Source organism: Haliotis asinina, chromosome 9, assembly GCF_037392515.1.
Source record: "Haliotis asinina isolate JCU_RB_2024 chromosome 9, JCU_Hal_asi_v2, whole genome shotgun sequence".
Classification (NCBI taxonomy): Eukaryota; Metazoa; Mollusca; class Gastropoda; order Lepetellida; family Haliotidae; genus Haliotis; species Haliotis asinina.
Window position 1 is genome coordinate 15598284 of NC_090288.1, and position 25457 is coordinate 15623740.

The following is a 25457-nucleotide window of genomic DNA, read 5'->3' on the forward strand; positions in this document are numbered from 1 at the left end:
CTTTTATTGTATAGTGTGTGGTATGTGGAGAGGAACACATCTGTGGTCGTGGACTTACTGTTAACGTTCAAGGTATTTCATAAGTATTTAACCGATTTTCACAAATTAAGAAGAATCCGAATCTGAGCTTCTCTTACTAATTTCCTCAGACTAACTTTATTTCATGTGTTTCATAAGGAACCCTTAGTATGTCAAGTCATTTGGATTGTTTCGTAACTGATGAACAAAACCTCAAACGTTTTCTTGGCTCATTTTTAAATTATTTAGAGTCAATGATTGTGTTTACTATGTTAGTAGTTTAATAATGGCACTTGTTATCTTGTTTAACCTAAATGATCTTTAACTTCAAGTGTATTTTTTGCTTTCTCAGTTGCTTCTTGAGATATTGTATACATGTATGTAATCAGTTTGTGTATGTCTGTGTCTGTGTGTCTGTGTCTGTGTGAGAGAGAGAGAGAGAGATACCTGTTGACTGTCGTAAAACAATGCTCACTTTCTGTCTTCGACCTTTCAAACTTTGAAAATAAGGACCCGAAACTGTACTTCAAGTGCACCAAAATAAGTTGATTCAGTAATATTGTTCAGACCAAGTATATGATTATTATCAATGTTATTGAGCCTTATTGATTCTTTGAACAATTCTTGTATTGATTCGTGATCTTCGGTTGAAACAGTTCCCCTCATCGGGAAGAGTACATTGAATAGAAAATAACTCACACATTGTTTGAGCTTCATGAATAATTCGTTTAAGTGAACTTGATTTATGTTGTTATTAACAATTGCTTCAGGATATGTGTTACTTAGATATAATTTGGATTAATTAAAACCACATAATGGATTGAGGAGAATCTAGTCAGTTTGCTATGGTTATATTGATTGTTGTCAACGATAAAATATATGTTTCTGTGGCGAAGACAGATTGCCTTTCGATTTATTGCAGCTGACACACATCTGTCATTCCGGAAAACAACGCGAGACGTTCCGGGTAGGCGTGCTGCTCGTGCAGACTGAGACAGTTTGAGTAAAAAGTGATGCTCCTGCACGTGATTTTCGTGTGGCTCGTGTTTAACGTACCACCGACCGTCGCCGCTGGCAACATCACCACCAAAGAGCGTGATCTTCTGAATCGTCTGCTCAACGCCGACAGGTACGATGCCACAATTCGACCAAGAGATGATTCAGGTAGGAAATTTGTTCGTCATGTTATGCATTATTATGAAAGGAATAGTCGATGTAGTTGTCCAAAATCAAACAGCAACATTTATCCAAACACCACATTGGTAACAAGCATTGGAAATTCATTGAGGTGCTCTAACGGAATTTTGTGAAATGGAATCACTCAATTTGGGGGGATGAGGGTGTGCTCCGCTTGGGGTGGGAGTGGACGGAGGGTTCAGTAAGAATAACTCAGAGGCAATGTTATCTTTGGGTTGAGAGCAATGGTTTAATTAAAAAGATCCATGTACACATTTGCCAATCTGCGTTCGGTCATAACCTGTAATTTTGTCAACAAAGTGCAGCTTGCTACTGTGTATTAATGCGTTCATCTTTAGCGTGTCTGATCACAAATCATTCTCACATTTTGTAGAAATATATCTTTGCATGAAAGTTCAAGGCAAATATTGTCTTTTCCAAGTACAACCATATTTTCCTCAAGATACTGGAAAGAGTTCCGCCCGTAACCCCTTTTAAGTAAATTTGCTCCTGGCCCGGTGTAGTATTCCGACACTTAAATGAGTTCATTAATTGTTCTTTAAACCTGCTCTAGTTTACTGAATGTGTATCTAGAGTGAGGTATGCATATCAGCTTGTAATTTTTATTTTTAATGGGGATGGGGGTAAGGGCGGAACTCTTACCCTTTACTATCTTCCTTGATAGTTTATGACTGCCTCATTTATAGCCCTTTCGAGAATGTATAAACATTGGTTTTTTCACAATACATTTTTCATATATGGATAAAAGGGGTCCGGTATTGTGGGTCTACCCATGCGCGACTTCGTTTGGGCTCTGTAAATCTGGAATTACATGGATTTCAAGAAAGGGTTATTTGACATTATTTTCATGTAACATAAAGAGAGACGACAAAACCCTTCACGCTTTGGTAGGAAATCGCTGCTGAAAACAGAGTCGACTGCACAAATGGGACGATATCATGAGTATGTGTTATTTGACGCCGTTAGCAGTATCGCAGCCGTAGAACTCGGTGTGTAAACAAGCAAATCTGGATCAGACAATCCAGCGATTGCGTTTATGATGACTGCTCATGCGGTTATAATTTACTGTCAGATAGTGACAGTTGTTCGAATTCGAAAGGTGAGCGCATCCTTTCCCACCGGTGGCGCCCGCCATAAACACATGCAAAGGCTTGTTAACTCTCCACCTGTAATAACTAGGGAACTAGCACAGGTCAAAATAGGGAATTGCACTGGACATCACTTTTGTCGCTGATGCATTCAATGTAGGAATTTCCTCATATCTTCCATAAAGCATTCTACTAAGGTAAATCGCCAAATTCCTTTGATACAAATCGATATCCTAAACTTTGTGTGGATCTCTTTGCCTATTTGTTACATTGTATAAACTTGAAGGTAGTCGTTTATTCCATTCTACTTGACTCATGACAAATCTCTTTTCACATAAAACGGAATTCATGACACGTTGATTGTACACGCAAAGTAGGTAAGAGATATTGATTCATCTCTTAGATAAATGCACTGTTTCACACTACGTGCGTGAGGGAGGCATTCAAGGCAATCGAATTGTGTGTGAAGTGGCTTTTGCTGACGAAGTAGTCGTACCGAGTACGTGCACTATCAGAGCAGGTGACCACAAAAGAAGAAACACAAAGACTTTCATCTTTGGTAAAAATCATTTCAAAAGTAGAATCTTAGATAAGTCCATATCTTAACTTAATCACTATTTATGAAGAAAAATATTCATTTTTTACAGTAACATTTATTTAATTATTCTATTTCACATAGACATTTATTTATCTGTTTACTTATTTATTTATATTGTGGAGGGTGGGTCGTGTGCGTGCGTGCGTGCGCGTGTTTCAAAGTTTGGCGTGAAATAGTGACAGGTGTTCGAATTTTTTTCTATGTGTGTTAGGCCAGGCATCGGAACCACGTCATATGGTGCAGTGAAGCCCAGTAGTTCAAGACGGTGTCCCCTACCGTGAGTGTAGGAATGTTGCTTACAACCCAACAGATTCACTCACTAAATGACGACAACACAGTTCCGATGTTAGATTAGCCCTGTGCATGTTTCTGGGTTGACAGTACCTACCCCGTGAAGGTTTCACCAAAGGAGGCTCAATAAATGACAGAGATATGGGCCCTGGGCCTAGGTTTTCGAAGTGCTAAGGTACTTTAAGTTAATGTTTATGTATGACACTTACTTTCTACTATCTTAGCGCTAAGACAGATTCGAAAGGCTAGACCATGTTTCACAAAGTTATCGCCGCATACCGGCCGTCATTAGTGTATTTAACAGGGCCTAGATTTTCGAAACTCTCTTAGCGCTGAGATAGTCGTAAGTGTCAAACGGTAACATTAACCTACGACGATCTTAGTGCTATGTAAGTTTCGAAAATCTAGGCCCTGTATTGGAGGTACGACAGTCGTATCCTTTCGGGTGCTTTGTGAAACGGGGCCTTGGACGACTTCAGGGGTTCCTTGAAAGCACACAACCTGAAATCATATGATATTAACGGGATATTGTGTTAAGCGGCTTTATGTCAGCTCCGAAATACCGTTGGAGGTAGTCTAGTGGGGGTTAGTCTAGTGATTAAAGCCTCCACTCGTCACGTCGTATACCCGGGTTCGATTCCCCACATGGGGGACAACGTATGAAGCCCAATCCTGGTGTCCCAGGGGTGATACTAGGGGCATACTGCTAAACGAGGCGTAAGCTAAAGCCACTCAAATCACTCACGAATTACTGTTTCCATCGATGTCAACTTCTTTCTACGATATGCAATTTTTCAGGCTAATTGCTAAAGGAAGGGCTCTCTAGTGCGGAACTAAAAGCCAGTGAAAGAACAATATAGTTCTCTTCATTACTACTGGTCTTGAAATTATTCATGAGGGATGGCATTTCGGTTTAATAACCCATGCACTATTTCAGTCCCGCTGGTACTGTTGCTTTCAAGCAAAAATATGACTCATCTTATGTAATCACGGCTTTGAAACTAGGACAACCAAATACAACATTTAAAACCGAACTTGTCATGCACACAGCTTTGAATTTCCGAAGATAATTGAGCTGGTCTGTTTGCTTCGTTCTACTAAACATCATCATGCACAAATAGATGGTTACACAGCACTTCAATAGGAGCTTGAGACATGTTGATGTTATCCTGAACGAACATCTAAAGCTACTGACCTACTGCTTCTGTTACCAAGGACACATTTGCACAAGTATTTACACGCACACATCTCATGGTGGTAGGCATGCAAAAGTTTACTTAAAAGGCCTGACTTTAACGTGTAACTCTGTTTATACAATGTCTTAATTTTATAGAGCGCGCACACACACACACTCACTCACACACACACACACACACACACAAACACGTACACAGTGCTTCGGGTGATATGTGCAAAATGATATGATCGTATATACGGGTGTTTTCACGGTTAAATGCATGACGCTGAAACCAGCTTAGGAAATGACTTTTACTTCACTGGTGAAAGACCTACAGGGCATTGCTTCATGTTTGTATGTTCTTGACAACACCCGTGAAGATCTGGGTTAGTATCGGCCTTCAGCAATCAGTGTTTGTCGTGGAGGGTGACTAACAGGATTGGGTGGTCAGGCTCGGTGACTTGGTTGAAATACAGTCTTCAAAAAAAGAAGACATTTAAAAATGATACTTACAGTTTTGTACACATACAAACGCAACCAAATATGATTTTGAACGGTTTTATCAATCAGGATTGTCATGATATGCGTGGATGTCATGCATCACGAATATCATGCACAATGATTGTTTCTCACGTGCAAAACATGAGTACAACATGTGACTATAAAGACCCAAATGAATCTCACAGTTTCATCCACGATCTTTGCAAGTACTGTACACGAAATGGGACGTCTCAACGCTGCCGATCGAAATCAGGCAATTTGACGATTGCAAGCTGGTGAATCAAAGAGTGAGGTGGCAGGGATCGTCAACGTTCATCCAGGTCTTGGACAAATGACCGTCCAAGATCTGGAAGACCTAGAGTCACCACACCTGAAAAGATCAGTACACCCGGGTAACTTACGTGACCGCCATCGTACCGCCCGGGACACAGCATAAGAACAGTTTGGAGCTCGAAGAGTGTCCGATCAGACAACCAGGAGTAGTAGGAGTAGTCTCCGAGAGGTAGGAATACCAATGCCAAACGTCCAAAAGTTGTCCCCTCCTTGACACGACTACATCGAAGTCGACGAGTTAGATGGTGGAACACGGTGCTTCCATAGAACCTGGCAAACTGAAGGCGGATATGGTTTCGCGATGAATCCCGTTATCTCCTTAGGCGACGTGATGGTAGGAACCATCTCTAGAGACCGACGTCATGAAGGTCCTGCTCCTAACTGCATCAGACAGATTCTGTGGGGAGAATGTCATGGTGTGGGCAGAATGTCATGGTGTGGGCAGCGATATCATACACCCGCAGTCGGAACTTGTGCTTGTCCAAGGCAATCTGACGGGCCAGTCGATACATCGACCAGATTCTCCATCCGCACGTCCTTCACCTTGTTCACCGTCAACGACAGCTCTTCCAACAGGACAACGCCAGGCCCCACACAGCACGAGCCACCGTGGACTACCTGGTCAATAACATCAATACCCTCCCCTGGCCCTCCACACCTCCGGATCTAAACCCAATCGAACACCTTTGGAAATCAGATCGACAGACGGGTACGTCGACGTCGTAATCCACCACAGAATCTTCAGTAGTTTTTCCACATGCTACAGGAGGAATGGATAAGCATTCCACAACAAAACATTTAACGACTGATTCGATCCGTACCCAGGAGGTGTCGGGCAGTGGTACCAGCTGGAGGTGGTCATTCGTGGTACTGACTTCAACACCACCTGGTGGACAGACGTAATGACTGTGATGACAGTTATTCCCATGAAATATCTACAAGATAGCAATGCATTTCTCCACAAAATTTCATTCATGTATCTTTGTTTTCCGCTGATCTACACCTCCTTGAATTACAGCTTATTTTCATCGATGTTTAGGTTTTGCGTTTCTTTTTATGAAGAGTGTATGTTATCGTATCCCACTATCAATATATTATTTGATCCAGACTAGATTATTTACAGCGTGTTCAGCTTGACCTGATCAAGTGAATACGAATGCATTGCGTGACCGTGTCACAACCGGTTGGGTCCATTATTGTGAAGTGGGGCACCTTTGTCAGTTGATTGTGAACATGTCCGAACAGCCGAGACACTGTCGCTGCTTCATTTTCTCTGCTCCCCTATTTAATTTAACTCGACCTGCCGTAAGTGCCAATTGACCTACCGGGTCATGCATTTGTAGAGTAGCTTGGGTTAAACTGAAAAAGCTGTACACACATTTTCATAACTAAACTAAACTGACATCCAAAACAAATGACATAATCGATATTTTGTGATTCCTTTCCGAAAGACGACGAAAATATTTTTAAAGCTGCTGCTATGATAGTGATAGTGACTTAATCACAAAGTTTATTTGCACGTGGCCCAACCGCCTCAGATATCGTAATGTATGCATGGTTAAGAGTGCCACAGGTTTATGGGGCAACGTAGAAAATCAAGCTTCAGTGAAAATATTCTCTCCTGCTCCAGGTGTGTACTATCTTTTGTACGTCAGGTTACATGTTTCAATCTTCAATCAGACATTCACTCTCTTTGCAAAAAAAAGTATGTTTGCATAGAGTACATTTCCTTCGTTGGGAGAAAAATATTGAGTCATATTACCAATTATCTAGACACCGAATTTCAAGTCATTCTTTGATGTGGCGTGAAATAACAGTACATTTCTGTGGACGAGATCGATTCTGTCATTCTGTGTACGCGGGGAAAAATTATGAAATTTAACCGAAGTTATATTCTGTGAATATTTACCTGCTGCAAATTACTTCTTTGTTTTCCAAAGATCGGTAGATACAACACGTACAAAACCAATTAACAAAACGGTTCTGAAACAGCACGACGACAATGTTTAAAAGATCATAATCTATCCTGAAATTATGTTCTTCGTTTAGGATCATATTAGGAAAATTAGGTCGATTTAGTCCTCAGAAAGTTCCAAGCGACAATAATGATGTTCAGTAACCCGTGCTTGTCATACAAGGCAACTAACGGGATCGAGGCTCTCTAACTCTGTCAACACATGTCATCGGTTCCCAGTTGCACAGAACGATGCTCATGCTGTTGATCACTGAATTGTCTGGTCCAGACGCGATTATTTCCAGACCGCCGCTATATGGCTGAATGCGGCGTAAAACCTAACCCACCCACTAGCACTCGGAACTGTTTAAGAAGTAAGTCGACCAATACCAGTCAATCATCATACCGCCCCGTGAAGGTCCCGGGGTAGAATAGGCTTTCATTAACCCATGCTTGCCATGAAAGGCGACTGTGCTTCTCGTAAGAGGCGACAAACGGGATCGGGTGGTCAGGCACGTCGACTTGGTTGACACATGTCATCGGTTCCCAATTCCGCAAATCGATGCTCATGTTCTTGATCATTGGATTGCCTGGTCCAGACCGCCGCCATATAGCTAGAATATTGCTGAGTGCGGCGTAAAACTAAACTCATTCAATCATCATACCAGTCAGTCATCTGTCAGGGAGGAATAATAATGAAAGAGGTATCTCTCCAGGCTTCAACCAAATTGCGCGAGTGGGTTTAGTGTACACCGTTGTTAGCAATACTCTTGCAATATCACGGCGGTGGACACCAGAAATGGATCGTCACGACGTAAATTGTAGTAAAACGTACATTGTAATACTTCCAGCAAAATGGTAATAACCCTTGACGTAAATAGTAAAACAAACGTAAATTGTAATAGAAATTGAGGTAAATGGTAATAGGTTTAGTTGTGGTATAACAGCTTTAATCACTCGTAAATACGCGTGTGTTCGTTTTTCGTTGCATTTCATACATCATATGCTTGTTAGGGAGATAACTCAAGAAGGGAATGATGGATTGTGTTCAAATTCGGTACCAAGAGATTGTGACGAGATTCATCGACACCAGTTGAATTTGGTGACCTTGAGTGAGTGAGTGAGATGATATTTAACGTAACATTGGCAATAGCTCATCCATATCGTGACGAAACCAGTTCATATAAAGAAAATGAAAACATTTTGAAGAGCAAAATCTATTGACGATGGACGGAAAAAATACTAGAATATCACAGATAGGAACATAAAACTAGTATGAAAAACTAAAACATTGTACAAGAAGACAATACGATATAAAACACGAGCTAGAGATCGCCAAGTGAATGTTGATCACCATACTAGGGCCCATGAGGACATACAATGCCTTTGCTACCTTCATGAACCTAGCTGGATTTACACCATCCCTTCAGCCATTGACGTTTATGCTAACATATAGCCATGCATTAAAATAACACAAATGCTACGATTAAAAATCTGGTAGAGTTAAATTTCTTGCAATAACCACAGGGGGCAATAACTTAACGCTATGTTAACCCCTTCGGGGGTACAGCAACTCTCAAACTGAGTTTCTAATTTAAATCACCAATACTAAATATACATTCATTGAAAAAAGATATGAATTTAAAAATTCATCTTTCAGTTCTATTTCTTTCATAAATTCGATAATTCAGTGAAAGTTAATAGCACTATAAAGATCCTTAACAGGTTTTACATTGAAATGCATATCCCTTTTGACGGAACATTCAGCACTGTCAAGCAGAATATGCTTGACCGTGGTTCTCATAACACAAGGGCTACAGAGTGGAGGATCCTCACCTTTTAAGTGGTATGCATGAGTATGTCTAGTAGAGCCAGTACGGCATCGTCGCATGATGACCTCTTCAAGTCTGGTCTGACAACCGAAGTAGGTGTAACCGATAGTTTTATTTTATGTAAATTATTTATACCAAAGGTGTCCCAAGTTACCTTGAAATAACTGTAAAGGTTACAGAAAAAATCTGAGGGATTTCCCGACGTAAAAATTGTTAGCGTGAAAGAATTGACAAATTTTGCTGAAAAGTAGTACCCATGAGGATGTGCAACACCAACTGAACTGACCTTCAGAAAGTATAATAACTGTAGCATCAAGGGTCCTCCTAGCTATATGACGAAAAGGTATATTCGTCCTGATATGTGATCGATGTAAAATCTTCAACTGTCTTCCGTATGATGTTTTTCGGGCAAATGTCTGGTTAGGTTCTGATAGGCAAGCATAAACAGAGGAGGGATTCTAACGGTTATATGTAACACACAATTATAAACGTGGTGAGGTCATTTATACTCTAAGATAAATGTTAGTTTCTGTGTGCTTAATGGGCACTTTAAACGATATTTTAGAACGTACAACTGTGAAGCAAATGAATCAATATTCGTTGAGTCTGAGTGAAATGAAACATTGTCAAAATTGGCGAAAAACAGTTTGAAGGGTGCTGAAACACACCAGCACCACGTTTGATCCAAACGCCCGAAAGCAACAACACAGTGCATGTGGAAGACGGGCTTCTCATGCAGCTTGTAGGAATGTTGATATTCCCTTCGCGTTTATTAAAAATCTGGCAAGTATAATCTAAAATGATTTTGTATTTACTTCCTTAGTTCCAGGGACGTAATATTAAACAGAATGGATATTTCAAAGTAAAATATTGATAACGTTCTATCAACAGGACAGCGATGTTCTTAAATTCGACAATTATCTGAGAGTGAGTTTATAAATATGTACGTTTCAGCCTCATGAACAACAACAAAATCGACACAAACATTATCTAGATGTTATGTCTGATGTACTAGAGCTACATAACCTAGCTCGCATAAATAATAAAATGTTGAGAGGTAGGCCAAGGCCGTTTGATATAAGACAGGGATTGTATAGGTATGTTTACGATACGTTCAGCTTCATGAGCAACAAGAAAACCAAACAACCGCCTCTAGTTTTACGATTACAAAAACGTGCATATACTTTAATATGCTAGGATGGTGTTACACACTAAGTGGTTTGTTTGTGTTCACCTTCTTTGATAAATAACTAGGAGTGAGCGAGTTAACATTTAATGTCACACTGGAAGTGTTTCAGTCATATCGTGACTCACAAACTTGTACATTTATAAATGAATAAGAAAGATTAGAGAATATACTTACCTGTTTAGAAAGGACAGTACAGCAACTAGATTTAAAATGTGTAATTAAATCTAAGGTATCTTAACAATAAATGACAATACAATATAAAACCAGGCTGCTGATTACAACAACTGAAGGTAGATCACCATACTATGTTCAGTGGGGACTTACAGTACATTTGCTTTGTGCATGGACCCCTACTGGGTTTGCATCGTCCTTTCAGATGTCCTGGGAACTTACGTAGACTCCGGGGAGCCTTAAACGATCCTGGTTGTTATTCTAAATCACTAATTATAAAACATTTATCTATTGGCAAAATTTATTCAGAATTTATGCAAAAATCCACTATGTCTTGTTTAACACTAACCGAATAAACATTTACAGCAGTAAAATGATCATGAACAGTTTTCACATTGAAAAACTTATCCCTTGTGATAATCAACACAGACAAGCAGGACATGCTTGACCGTGATTCTTTCGTCAAGACGGAGGATCCTGACATTTTAATAAGTCTCCATGTGTACATCGCGTATGGCCAATGCGACATCATCACATAATGACCTCAAATCTTGCCTGACAACCCACGTAAGTGGAACCGACGGACATGGGTGTCCCATTTCTTCTGCATGGATCATGGATATGAGATTTGATGATGATATTGATATTTGATGATGACATATTTTGATAGCCTGAAGGCACGAATCAGAGTCGGAAAATTATGTATTGTTTATATTCAAGGTGTTTATATGTTAGGGCTGTAAATATGGCGTTTGCTGTAGCTGGAAAGATATAACTGTTCTCGGGTAATCGAAAAGGTGTTGTTCTTGATCCAGCGAAAATGACACAAGTAACTGCGCCATCATCCTTGTATCCATATGTGAATAAGGATAAATATGTTTTATATTTTATTTCTTAATTGATTATATTCTTGTCTGTATTGTAAGTCATTTGTTTCAGATTTTAGTATTGTGGTCATTGATAAATCTGTGGCCTCATCAGTTGCCAAGGAGGAGAATAAAACAGGCAGGAAGGAGATATGATATTTATGGCAATGTTAGAAGCAGAATGAAACGGTTTTATGTTTATTCCAAGAGGTGGAATAAGAGAAGTGTTTTTCACAGATCCTCAAGAAGAGGATTAAACACACAAGTGTAAGCCGCATTGGGCAGTTCGAAAAGGGTTTAATGACATGCTGCAGCATGATAATTTGATCCGGTGGTGTTTTAAGGATGGTTCATCCGCCTTGACACATAGACTATCGATTGGAGAAGTACGAAAAGGTCCAAGACAAAATCTCAGGGCGTGACAGTAGATAGAATCAAAACCTTTAAGGTAGCTTTTGAAAGCTCCACCAAAGGTAATGGAGACCTAATCCAATTTACATTTTTCAAGTGCTCAGTTGAGCTTCAGGGGGTGGGGTCGTCCGTTCACCTCCACACTTTGTGGATAACTATTTGTCAATCAAGCATGTATTTTTGTCAAAGTGTAAATCCATTTTCCAAACACCATTTAGTAATCTTGTTTAAACAAAACTGCTGTTGTTGTTCAATAAAATGTATAACTCAAACTCACCATCATCATCATTTATAATGCAGTCCATGTTCAAATCGCTGACAGAATGTAGCAAATTGCACAGTGATATTTGAAACGTATATCCTGGACAAATGTGGTTTTAACTGGGATTTGAATCTAGCAAAGTCAGTACAGTCCCAGAGATTCTGTGGAAGTTCCAGGACACTGGTGCTGCAAGGACAAAAGTCATGAGTTCATACTACACTGTTCTTGTTCTAGGGCCCACAAACAGAGTCTATCCTGCTAACGGAGAGAACGAGAAGGCTTGTAGAAAGCTGGCTAAATGTGTAGGGCAGTTCCAGACATACAGCTGAAAACAAGACAGAAATGTTTAAGCTGGATTTCGAAATCCCCAGGCAACCAGTATGGAAAGTATAGAACAGGTGTTGTGTCATCATTCCTCCTGAATCCCGTTACATGTGGGCTGCTACATTTTGTACTTTTGTATCTGACACTTGGTTTCACCAGCCAACAGACAGTTGCAGTAGTGAAGTCTGCTTACGACAAAGGATAGAACGAGCGTTGTTGCTGTTTGAGTTGTCAGGTATTGACTGATATTATCAATGTTGCAGGGTGGGATAAAGCAGATCTTAACTAGATAAGAGACATGACTGTCACGTGAAAAATCTCGGAAAGGAATATGAGTAGTCGAAGATTCCTCCGTTTCACTGGACCCAGGAGAATAGATACGTTTTTGTTGCCAGTTAGGTTTAGTTTATTTACTAGACAGCTTCGAGGAGCCACAGGTGAGAGCTGGGTGACAGGTGAGGACCAGTGGCAGACCAGCTCTCACCTGTGGCTTCTCGGAGCTGTAGCATGCAACAGCGGCCACACCGTGGGCAACGGCTTTGGCGGGCCGGCTAAGCAGCCTTGGTACAACTGAGGTGCTTTGCAACAAACCCCAAGCTCCGACCATCGTCATTGAGGACACTCAGCTGAAGAATGTGGAACATTTCAAATATCTAGGAAGCACCATCTCCTCCAACGGCTCCTTAGACAAAGAAATTGATGCAAGCCTTAGGAGGACTCAGAAACAAAGTGCTCAACCAACACAACATCCGTTTGAGTACAAAATTGAAAGTGTACAATGCAGTGGTCCTGCCCTCCCTCCTCTGTGGATGTGAGACTTGGACGCTGTACCGTAAACACACCAAGAAATTGGAGAAATTCCGTATGCGTGTTCTACGTTCCATCTTTGGAATCCGCTGGCAGGACCGCATTACCAATCTTGAGGTCCTGGACCAAGTCAAATCATCAAACATAGAGTCCATGCTCACCAGGACCCAACTGTGATGGATAGGACATGTCTTCCGCATGGAAGAATACCGCATGCCAAGGCGCTTGTTGTACGGAGAACTTTAGGAAGGAAAGAGAAACCAAGGTCGTCCAAACATTGCGCTACAAGGACACAGTCAAAGCCAATCTCCAGTGATGTGAACTCAAACCAAAGGAATTGGAGGGCTGTGCCAGTGATCGATCAAGCTGGCGAGCCACCATCCACAAAGCTGCTGTCACTTTCGAGGATGCTCATCAGCAGAAGCTCACTGCTGCCAGAGATCAACGCCACAGAACATCAGCAGCAGTGATCCAAACTACGGACTTTCGGTGCCCCCACTGTTCCAGACCCCGCTCCTCCAGTCTGGGGTTGCGCCGCGACCTCCGAAAACACAGATGAGTTGACAAAATGAAACGTCTTCCTCGGACACGAAGGACTACCAAAACATTTACTAGGATCCAGGATTTGATACTGACACAGCATTGGGACGTCTTTCGAAGCAATAGCTGTTTGTTCCTTGTCAGGAGACAAGCATCTGTACACCTGTCCATCATCTGCATAGTGATGACGATTCACACGGTGCTCATCAATGACGCTCTGTTACGTGCAATAAACAGGACTCTCCCCAGAACCAACCCAATGGAACGCCATACTTGATGCTGGCCAAGTCCGAGTAATGTTCATCAATGATGACGGTCTAAACACAACCCGGCAGATATGACTGGAGCCAAATGAGAGCTGTTCCGTCAATGGGGAAATCGCCCATGAGACTATGGAAGAGTTTGTCATTGTCGATGGTATCAAAGGCACTGGTTAAATCGAAAAGGTTTAATATGTCGACTCTGTGTTCATCAACGTCACGTCTCAAATCATGGAGGACCTTGATTGACTACTACTACTATCTATTACATTTTACCGGAACTAAAATTATTACAATTTACGTAATTTTTCATTACAATTTACGCCAAGCTTTTTAACAACTTACGTTTGTATTATTTACAATTTGCTGCAAGTATTACAATTTACGTCGTGACATGGCTTTCACACATAGTACCCATGTGGGGAATCGAGACTCAGGCGTGATGATCAAACTGCGCCGAAAATGTATGCAATTTACAAGGATTTTCATAACATTCCTTGGGGATGTTTATTTGTTTATTCGTCTGTTTTATCGCGTTATTCCAGACACAAAGCGGCAGTAGTTTCGACTGGCCAATCCATTGACATCCAGAGCTTCGATCTACGATGACATGCAAGTCACCAAGCATAAACCACTATCCTAAACGTCGCCTCTGAAGTTAAATACGAATTGCCGATTCCCAATCAACCATTCCACCATGAACCCATCAAGATATGGGTTAGAATTAGTCTATTGTTACCCATGCTTATTGAAAGAGGCGACTAATGAGATCGGGTGGCCGGCTGGCTGACTTGGTTGGCACATGCCATCGTCTTTCAATTGTGTAGATCGATGCTCATGCTCTTCATCATTGGAGTGTCTGATCCAAACTATGTTTTTTACAAGCCGCCGCAATATAGCTGGAATATTGCTTGGTGTGGCATTAAACAACAAACCAACCGCCAAGCCAACCACTCCACCAAACTTGAACACGACTCGTAAGAGGCGACTAACGAGATCGGGTATTCAGGTTCGCTGACTTTGCTGTTCCCAATTGCCCAAATCGATGCTCATGCTGATAATCACCGGAATGTTTTGTCCAGACTCGATTGTTTACAGACAGCCACCATATAGCTAGAATATTGCTGAATGCGGCGTAAGACTCAACTCACTCACTCACACGCTCACTCACTCACACACTCAATCTCACTCGCTCGTTCGCTCGCTCACTCACTCACTCCAAACTTGACCAATTTAGGTCGTCTTCGGACAGTTATTGATTGTTGGGAGAGTATATTTTTCGAGTCATGTTGGTTTACAAATTACAACCATTTAGACGCAATTTGCCCATGCCATCTGGTCCTAGACTTACTTTGTAAGTCGAGACTGTGCATTGTCTTCATGCCTTAGCAAAGTGTGAGTCATCGCACTGATATTTCAGATGTCACGATCAACTAAGTTATCATCCGTTTAATCGTTACAGTTTCAGATTATGTTATGTAGTGTGTAACTGATGTTTTAACCCGTTGCCATGGCAATAATGAACGCAATGTAAGTCTCCGTTTTGCTGCTTGGCAGCAGTTTCAGAATAGGTTTACGATAAATCACAAGACAGTTAAACGTTAAATAACAGGCATACCTTCCTGTCTTCCGTAGCCTGGTGGTTAAAGCGTTCGCACTCACACACTCACTCACTCATTCACTCACTCACTCACTCACGCCCATGCTATACGGCTCTGATTCCTGTAGGGCCGCTTTAGTTAAGATTAGGTCGTTTTCTTTAGGTCGAGATCACTGAATCGTCTGGCCCGGACTCGATTATTTACAGACCGCCGCTATACAGCTAGAACATTGTTGAGTGCGGGGTAAAACTAAACTCACTCACTCTTTTCAAGTGGCTTTGTGTTTTTCAGGGGAAGCAACTCGAGTGGAACTGGATCTGACGCTAAAATCACTGGGACCAGTCAACGACATCAACATGGTGAGTGCATGGTCTTTTATTTGCTTAAGCTTTAATGTGGAGTAAAGTGACTAGTTCTTCACAGAGTATGAATATTTATCAATTCCAGCTTGCAAGTATTAACTATTTTTTCAGTTAAATCATCTAATATGTCACAGATCAATCTTAGTTAATAAATTGTAATCTGTGAACATATACCAGGATCACGCTACCAGTGTATCCTTTAATTGACAACATTCCAGGAAATGAGTCACCAATAAATCTAAATATTGGTGCAATTTATTGCAACAGAAACCACTTAAGACATCACCTAAAATTGCAAAATACAAACGGAGACCTATTATGAGTTTACCTCCAGAAAATGCATTTTAAAATTTGACACCCTATTGTACTGCGTAATGTTTACTTACAAAACCTGCACATTAGGAATACTGCTAAGTGCGTGAAGTGTGATTTAACTGATGCTGTTACCCATCACATATGCATGTTTTATTGTTTAGCCTTGCCTTTTTGGTTCAAGTTTATCGATTGGCAACAGAATGAATTTTGTAGACATTTCTAACTACAGAGTTACAGAAAAAGTGAATTGCTTGGATGTCAAGAAACAGATTCTTTAGATAAAGCTAATATTATATTACAAATACAATGTGTCAAATGCAATTCCAAAATTCCAAAACTCAAAGCTTTTAAAAGCGACTTTATCAAACAGCTAGAAGTAATGAGTCGTAGTTCTTATAAATATAAAATGATAAATTATAAATGTTAACTGCTTTTGACTTTATGTTACAGTAAAAAGGCCTGTATTCAATGTATGTTAAACGAAGCTAGGTGAGTGAGTTTAGTTTTACGCCGCACTCAGCAGTATTCCAGCTATATGGCGGCGGTCTGTAAATAATCGAGACTGGACCTGACAATCCAGCAATCAGCAGCATGAGCATCGATCTGCACAACTTGGAACCGATGACATGTGTCGACAAAGTCAACGAGCCTGACCTCCCGATCCCGTTTGTCGCCTCTTATGGCAAACATGGGTTGCTGAAAACCTGTTCTACCCCGGACCTTCTCGGGTCCGAAGCTGGGTCTGTACACGTCGTACTTATAGGTCGATATGTACCAGTCGTGGTCCTATGTGTGTGTTAATAAAGAGTGAAAAAACGAAAAAAGAAACTTTGTGACAAACCATAGTTACGACTGCTTTGTGGGTCGGGGCCATGCCATAGACAGTGCCTGCCCGAAGTAGTTTCATGGTGTTAGGACAGTAGTCTTTTCACGATATTCAGGATCGTGTTATACATCATACGTCACCTGGTTTTGCAGTTTAGCTGAAAGAATATCTCATTTTCCGTTTTCCCACCCCATAACTCACCTCACCATCTTCAATCAATATCAAATGAGCATACCTATAAACAAACCAGATATCATGTTCAGGATGTCTATGTGAAGGATTTGTCGGGGCCAGGAACCCCATGCACTTCAGAAGATCAATGAAGTTCATTGCCATGTAACGTTTCCTGTGGCTACGTGTTGTACAGTTGGGCATTAATACATTTCACAGCTGCACGGTCAATAAACTACCCATGTGAGGTACAGTATATCAGAGTTCAGTCATCTATGATTCATGGAAGCTAAACCCCAGTCCGGAGGTCGTAAAATTCCATTAGGAACGATGAAAGTCTGCAATACAGGGTTTAACGTGAACAACGTATTTTATAGTATACTGGTGCCTATAGAATATTATGTTGACTGAGTTTGTGCCTTGGGTCACATGAAAAATACATTTGGAAAAGAGTATTGCAACGCTTTGAGAAGATTGTCGTTGTGTATCCCAATGCTATTGTATGGCTGTGAATTATGTTATAGTGTTATAGTTAGAAATACCCTGAGGTTTGCCGCAGAAATGACAACGAAATTTACCAGTTCAGTAGAATTTGTTTGTCACTAGTCATTTCAATACCGACTAAACGGTTGTAGGAAACCTATGGTCATGACAACGATGTGGAGTCGGAACACCCATGATGTCAGTGGAACATCCATGATGATAGAAACACGGCTAGTCATCAAGTCAAACAAGAACTTTAACGTCTGTTGTAGTCTCCACGAGCAATAGGGGCGGCGGGGTAACCCAGTGGTTAAAGTGTTCACCCGTCACACCCATGACATGGGTTCGATTCCCCACATGGGTACTTTGTGTGAAGCCCATTTCTGGCATATCGATGGATTAATGCTAAAAGCGGCGGTAAATCTCACTTCTTCAATCTATCAATCACTCCATGAACACACTAGTCTAGTCAGCGGATGGATAATGATTCCAGTTTGGGCAGCAGGTCGCCATAGTAACACTGCATCGTTCCTCGTACCGACTGTGTGATATCTCAGCACTTGACATCTGTGGAGGGCCCATTTGCTTTGATTTTGTTCACATAAACGTATGTTATCATAACGTGTCATACTCTCAGGCTCTGTGTGCGGTGCATGAAGTACCCGCGCCTCTTTTCCGACGTTCAGGTGATGCGACAGAAGCAGGATATGGTGAGTGAGTGCATATTCCTTAAGGCAGCATCAACAGATTTGTTGCTATTTGCCGTGAATAGGAGAAGGAGAAGGAGCCATGGTTTTATTCTTCTCTCTGCTTGCCGGATAGTGCACTTGAAACTATTCCGGTGTTGCAGTTCTTAGTTTTCAGATGTATACTTACAGTTGCACATATTTCATCTCACGGTAACTGTCTTGTAACTAGCTTTTCCAGACTACCAGGTCTGGACAAACGAGGATTTGGACTAGCGACGGTTTGGATATACTAGGGTTTGGATAAACGAATATTCGCTGTATTTGTAAAAGTTCAGCCAAGAAATATTTTCTCAATTGTATGTGGTTAATACAATTTATTTATCACTTCTGTTCCCCGTTGTTGCAGGAATTCAGTGCCAGTTTTTTCCTCCGGCAGTCTTGGCGTGATCATCGTTTGGCCTACGACGAACTGAACTCGAGCATCGTCATCAGCGAGAAACGTCTGGACTCACTGTGGGTGCCAGACCTGTACTTCCCCCAGTCGAAACGGGAGAGCAGACATGACATCACTATCCCCAATGTCATGATTCGTCTATCTCCGGACGGATCCATCTTGTACTCGCAAAGGTACGTTGTCAAAATGTCAAGTTCACTCTCAGTCTTTCGCCATGTGGTTTCTTTCACGGTGTGATTTCCGCCCCTTTCCACCCCTACATAGTAACGTTAGGGTTAGGTTTCAAGTTGGAATACGGGCGGAAGTCTTTCCACGAACGGTTTGCGGCCTTTGTCGTGAAACGTCATTTCTGTATTGACATCACGAACAACTTACAGTAGATGTCGTAAAACGTCGTGTCATTCGAAAATTTGGTTTGCCACAGATGGAAACATGGCGTTCCTTTACTGCTGAAAATTGTATTTTGCAGCTGCTTATGATACCTAAGCTGTGTAACCTGCATCCTACTTTCCTACCAAGACCCATCCAACCTCGCCATTGCTATCAGCTGGTACAGGTCTGCAAGCTTTGCTACTTTGGGAATTTCCCCAAATGAAGTTGATATGCATGAAAACAGGACAGATTGTTCAGGGTGGAGAGAGTCCTCATTTCCAGTCCATGATGGGATTCCTTGTCAGAATACCAAATCCTAAATCCGTTGTGCTTGTCGTAAAGACGCGCTTACGGACAGCTGATTTGTTGTTTGACCCTGCACTCACCAATAGTCCAGCTGCTTGGTGGTGGTCTGCAAATAATCGAGTCTGGGCCAGATAATATAGTGAGCAACAGCATGAGCACCAATGTATACAACTGGGATAAAATGACGTGTCAGTCAAGTCAGTGAATCTGACCACCTGATTCCATAAGTCGGCTCAGACGACAAGCATGGATAACAGAGGACCAATTCTAACCCGTATCTTCACTGGCCCTACATGAACACAAATTTAGTCAGAATAGGTTGCACCTGGAGTTGATTATTTACACTTTTGTTTCGAATAGTACAGAATACGAAACAAAACAACAGACAAACTTGACGTCAATTAGTTATAATGGTTGTTTATGGGGCCGTTCATTTGCTTTCACCTGGAGATCATATACAGGTAGTTTTGAGGAAGATAGTAGCTAAAACCTAGGTCATGACCACTATAAACTTCATCCTCTTGTGTTCTTGTACTTTCAGATTGTCAGTAACCTTTGATTGTCACATGGACCTTCACAAATTTCCACTAGACCAACAAACCTGTCAAATCGACATGGAAAGCTGTAAGTAATAACATTCAAAAGAAGCTAGTGTGATTCGTAAGTTCGACAGAACTTGCATGGCACTGTGCTCTATACACAACCTGATACACAGAACTATGAAATGTGTCGGTGCGTGTATTCATATTTCGACCAAGTCACGGAGTGAGTTTAGTTTTATCTTGCACTCAGCTATATTCCAGTTATAAGGTGGCGGATCCAGTGATCGATCCAGTGATCTCGACCTAATGAAAACGTCCTGCGCTGTTGGGATTTAAAAAGTAAACTAGTGACACAGATGTATTTTAGCGGACCCACGACCCTACAAAAGTATCTCAAAATACAAGTTGACACTATGGATCATACAGTGGAATAAATATATGAGGATGTCGTGTTTAAGATTAGCGCTCTAATATGGCGATGTACGTATACGTGTGCCGGCGTTCGTGTGCGTCTCCACACAAAATATACTCTTTGTCTAACCCTTGTTTCATTTCCTCAATAGCCCTAAGCGTCATTTTCAATGTCCTTGTTATGTCGTGAACTAGGAACGCACCATCAAACGTGTACCCTCCAAGCGGACCCTCCATCTACTTGAGTGAGTATGCTTTTCCGCCGCTTTAGCAATGTTCCAGCAATATCACGGCGGGGTCACCAGAAATGGGCTTCACACATTGTACCCTTTTGGGAACCGAACCCGGGTCTACCGTATAGCAAGTGAACGCTTTAACCACAAGGCCACCTTGCCACCCCCTCTGTCTACTGGACCATGGCACACAATCCACAAACTAAACTTCTGGAGAAGAGGTTGAATAGAACCTGGATGCTCTTTGATGGTTCTGTGTCACCATGAAAGTCCGTACCGAATAAACACGTTGCACATTGCTGTATCTTGAACGCACACAGGTGGTGGTGTAGGTTATTCGTATAAGCGTTCGCTCGTCATGCTGAAGACATGGGTTCGATCCCCACGTTGGTTCAGTGTATGAACCCCACTTCTGGTGTCCCTGTCATGATATTGCAGGAATGGTGACAACGGCATAAATCAATAAGCACTCACTCTTACACGCCCGTATAACAACATATTACTGCATTTCATGTGAAGTAATGGACACTGTTTATTTACAGATAGTTTCACGTCGGACGATCTATACTTTGCTTTCTCCTCTAAGAGGGCCGCTGTGCAGAAAAGCAAAGGAGCAGATATCCCTGATTTCACCATCACTAAAATTACACACGGTGACTGTTCTGTCACATACGCCACAGGTAAATAAATAGTATGTTCTCTAATCATAAGGGGGATATTGGTTAGTGTACATAAACACATCAAGCCATGGGCCCTTGGGACAAGTAAACAACGTGTTTATCTTACCGATCACCTCAAAGTTAATTTCGAACTATTTGAAGCACGATCATAATAATGGATACCAGAGTTAGGCAATTAGCCAATACCGACAACGACAGACAAGAAAAATAAATTTAGAATTATCCTCCTTACATCGATTTGCAATTGCAAAACATCGGTAATTTCCATGCATCATACGTGACTCAATTAAACTACCACTAACACGCAGTTACAAATAAATTGAAACAAGGCGGCATTGCCAAGGGGTAACACAGAAAGTGTTACTTGAAAGTGGTGTACATAAAACAATATTCAGAAGAGCTCAGCCAATGAGAAAACGACATTTATGTGTGAAGTAAGATAATACTGACTGTCCCAGGTATGAATAATTCAAGAAAGATTCTGAATGAGTGAGTATGGTGTTACGGTTAAGAATTTAATTTAAGAAATCCCCTTGTAAACCAGCAAAACAGAACAAAGACAAGTTGTTTACATTCAAATTCTATTATTATGCAACGAGAGAGCAAGGTATACAGAGTCACAAGTCAATATAACAATGCAGATTTCAGGTACAATTCAAGAGAGACAAAATCTAAGTCAGTGGGTCACAAAAATACAATATATCAAACTCACCAAGTCTTGATGTGAAATGGAACAGCTATGGCAAAATGTAAACACAGCGATCGGTGCGACAGCAGATAATGTAGATTCAGCCGTTGACATCGAAAACTAGGAACAGATAAATTCCGGAATGCCAAAATGCTAGAAGTGTTGACCAGATATTAAAACGAAATGTGACCCATAATATTTACTATTCAAAACACTAAACATTGTGACCCAATAATAATTATTACTGAATTAATAACAAAAATATACTGAAAATACACACTCGTAACAATTGTTTTACGCCGCTTTCAACAATATTCCAAACGGTGGGAACACCATGGAATGGGCTTCACACATTGTACCCATGTTGCTATTCGGGGTTGGAATACGTTTGAATCGGCATAACACCGTAAGTGTTTATTGTATACGTATATCGCAAATATAACCTTTTCTTACTGGTGATGTTGACAAGCCAAGACACGATTGTATCTGACTGCAAAAAATGCAGGGCAAATATAAAATGCCAAAAAAGATCATTTAACATTTCTTGTCTACAAGGGGCAGAGAGATAGCTTAGTGCTTAAAGTGTTTGATTATCACACTGAAGACACGAGTTCGATATCCCATATGGGTACTATGTGTGGACCCCGTAATATTGCTGGAATAAGAGTAAGATAATACTGACTGTCCCAGGTATGAATAATTCAAGAAAGATTCTGAATGAGTGAGTATGGTGTTACGGTTAAGAATTTAATTTAAGAAATCCCCTTGTAAACCAGCAAAACAGAACAAAGACAAGTTGTTTACATTCAAATTCTATTATTATGCAACGAGAGAGCAAGGTATACAGAGTCACAAGTCAATATAACAATGCAGATTTCAGGTACAATTCAAGAGAGACAAAATCTAAGTCAGTGGGTCACAAAAATACAATATATCAAACTCACCAAGTCTTGATGTGAAAGGGAACAGCTATGGCAAAATGTAAACACAGCGATCGGTGCGACAGCAGATAATGTAGATTCAGGCGTTGACATCGAAAACTAGGAACAGATAAATTCCGGAATGCCAAAATGCTAGAAGTGTTGACCTGATATTAAAACGAAATGTGACCCATAATATTTACTATTCAAAACACTAAACATTGTGACCCAATAATAATTATTACTGAATTAATAACAAAAATATACTGAAAATACACACTCGTAACAATGGTTTTACGCCGCTTTCAACAATATTCCAAACGGTGGGAACACCATGGAATGGGCTTCACACATTGTACCCATGTTGCTATTCGGGGTTGGAATACGTTTGAATCGGCATAACACCGTAAGTGTTTATTGTATACGTATATCGCAAATATAACCTTTTCTTACTGGTGATGTTGACAAGCCAAGACACGATTGTATCTGACTGCAAAAAATGCAGGGCAAATATAAAATGCCAAAAAAGATCATTTAACATTTCTTGTCTACAAGGGGCAGAGAGATAGCTTAGTGCTTAAAGTGTTTGATTATCACACTGAAGACACGAGTTCGATATCCCATATGGGTACTATGTGTGGACCCCGTAATATTGCTGGAATAATGCAGAAATCAGGGTACAGCCATACTGACTCACTCAGTCCAAAGTACGTAGGATACATTGACGCTCATCCTTTTCTCATGGTTCAGGAACATTTACATGTTTGAGAGTCATCCTCCACCTGAAACGAGAGATCGGCTTCTACGCCACACAGACCTACGTTCCCAGTATCCTCATCGTCGTCTTGTCCTGGGCCTCGTTCTGGATCGACCACGAGGCAGTTCCCGCCAGAATCTCAGTTGGGCTCCTTACAGTGCTCACCATCACTTCCCAGAGTTCTGGAGCGCGTGCACAACTTCCCAGGGTACCCTATGTGAAAGGCATCGACGTGTGGATGACGTCGTGCTTAGTGTTTGTGTTTGCCGCTTACATGGAGTATGCTGTCGTCACGGTACTGTCTAGACAACACAAGAAGGGGGAGAAATACAGCTCTAAAGTAAGTACTGAAATGCTTGCTAAAGTAGAAAAAATACACCAGTAGTATGCCTAAAGTTCATCTTTAACGCCAAATAGTTTTTCATGGGGTTAAAAGCACTCTAAAATCCACAGTCCACGTTTGAAATTGAGGAAAACACTTGTAAAGCCTCAAGTAACACGTGAAAATTTCGTATTTCCGCCTATTACTTGAAGTAATAGATGCTCAGGATACTGAGCAGTCACTGTTTTGTCTACTCCCGGCTCGATTATTTACAGACCGCCGTCATATAGCTTCGACATCCGCTCTTGAAAATTATTATTGCAGGACAGCAATCTGACATGTGTTGCTTTTTTCGATCCAGGCTTCCAGCAGCACAAGTTTCACAGACACCGAGCCGTCAAAAGCGTCTACCTTCGATGACAACAAGTCCGGCAGTAGCAGCAGCAACGGTGCGCTCAAACAGGTCAAAGATGCTGGGAAGAGGGTGGACACGATCTCCCGATACGGGTTCCCTCTGTCCTTCCTCATATTCAACATCGTGTACTTTGTGTACTATATTTACGTCGACTGATTGCGCCGGTACGCCTGGGTGTTGAAACTAGATGCCTGGTTAAAGAAAGCACACCCCATAGACTGATGCCGTCTTAAGCTGAAACACACCTCTGGTTAATCTAACACGATGGACTTCAGGATTGGCTAAAAGTTTCGATAATCGGATATATCGTCGTTAGGAAATATGTTTTAAGCCAAACTCTTCCGAAATATGCTGGAAAAAACTGTTAGGGATATTCGTAAATTTTGAAATCATGAATAATTATGTATTTATTCATTGACTTACTGACAAAGTATCAGTCATAAAAATACCAATATCCCTAACATATTTTGTCTAGTATGTTAATAATTATCGATATGAAAATTGTGCCGTCGATAATAACGTACAATGACTTTTATGATAGAAAGATGTCTGGGTTTTGTTTCTATTTTCCACAGAAACTACAAATGTAGGAGTTTAGTCATGGCCTGCTTCTAGACGACGACGTCGTTTTGTTAATAATCCATGCATAAACATGTCACCACTCGCCACTAATGTTAAGTATGTTCATTTCTTCATTTGTGGGAGCGCTGTGGTTAGTTCGGTCGTCACGCCAAGGGTCCGGGTTCGATTTCCCACATGGACACAATGTGTGAACCCCTTTTCTAGATCCCCAACTGCGATGTTGCTGCAAAATTGCTAAACGCGGAGTTAAACCAAACTCACTCACTCTTTTTCAGGAGTGTAATTTCTTTTGTCCTGGAGTGTCCCTATAATGCATCATCCAAATGTTGCTGTTAAAATACTCTTCTTGAGTGTGTTATTTTACATATTGTTAAACATAATGAAATCAATCTTGTACGATATTAATGTGAAGAGAACATTACAGCAGGTCTAACAAGTGTTGAGTGGTTATCTTCATGATATTGTAATGTGTTACTTTAAAATTGAGAATAAAACTGTGATATTACTGA

At 41.0% G+C, this 25457-nt stretch overlaps 1 protein-coding gene across 1 annotated transcript; it reads left to right on the forward strand.

Moving 5' to 3' along the window:
• On the forward strand, nucleotides 1–25457 carry LOC137295744 (glycine receptor subunit alpha-2-like). The gene is made up of 8 exons (XM_067827275.1): nucleotides 1–72; nucleotides 941–1182; nucleotides 15712–15779; nucleotides 18673–18893; nucleotides 19940–20022; nucleotides 21127–21264; nucleotides 23623–23969; nucleotides 24313–25457. Exons 2-8 carry the CDS (start codon nucleotides 1032–1034, stop codon nucleotides 24520–24522), a joined length of 1218 nt encoding a protein of 405 aa, XP_067683376.1. The 5' UTR covers nucleotides 1–72; nucleotides 941–1031; the 3' UTR covers nucleotides 24523–25457.

Bases quoted from the DNA above. Each gene is read 5' to 3' on its own strand.
- LOC137295744 (XM_067827275.1), top strand. From the start codon at position 1,032: ATGCTCCTGCACGTGATTTTCGTGTGGCTCGTGTTTAACGTACCACCG. The intron at 20,023-21,126 runs GTAAGTAATAAC...GTTTATTTACAG, and splicing joins TCAAATCGACATGGAAAGCT to ATAGTTTCACGTCGGACGAT. The intron at 21,265-23,622 runs GTAAATAAATAG...CTCATGGTTCAG, and splicing joins TTCTGTCACATACGCCACAG to GAACATTTACATGTTTGAGA.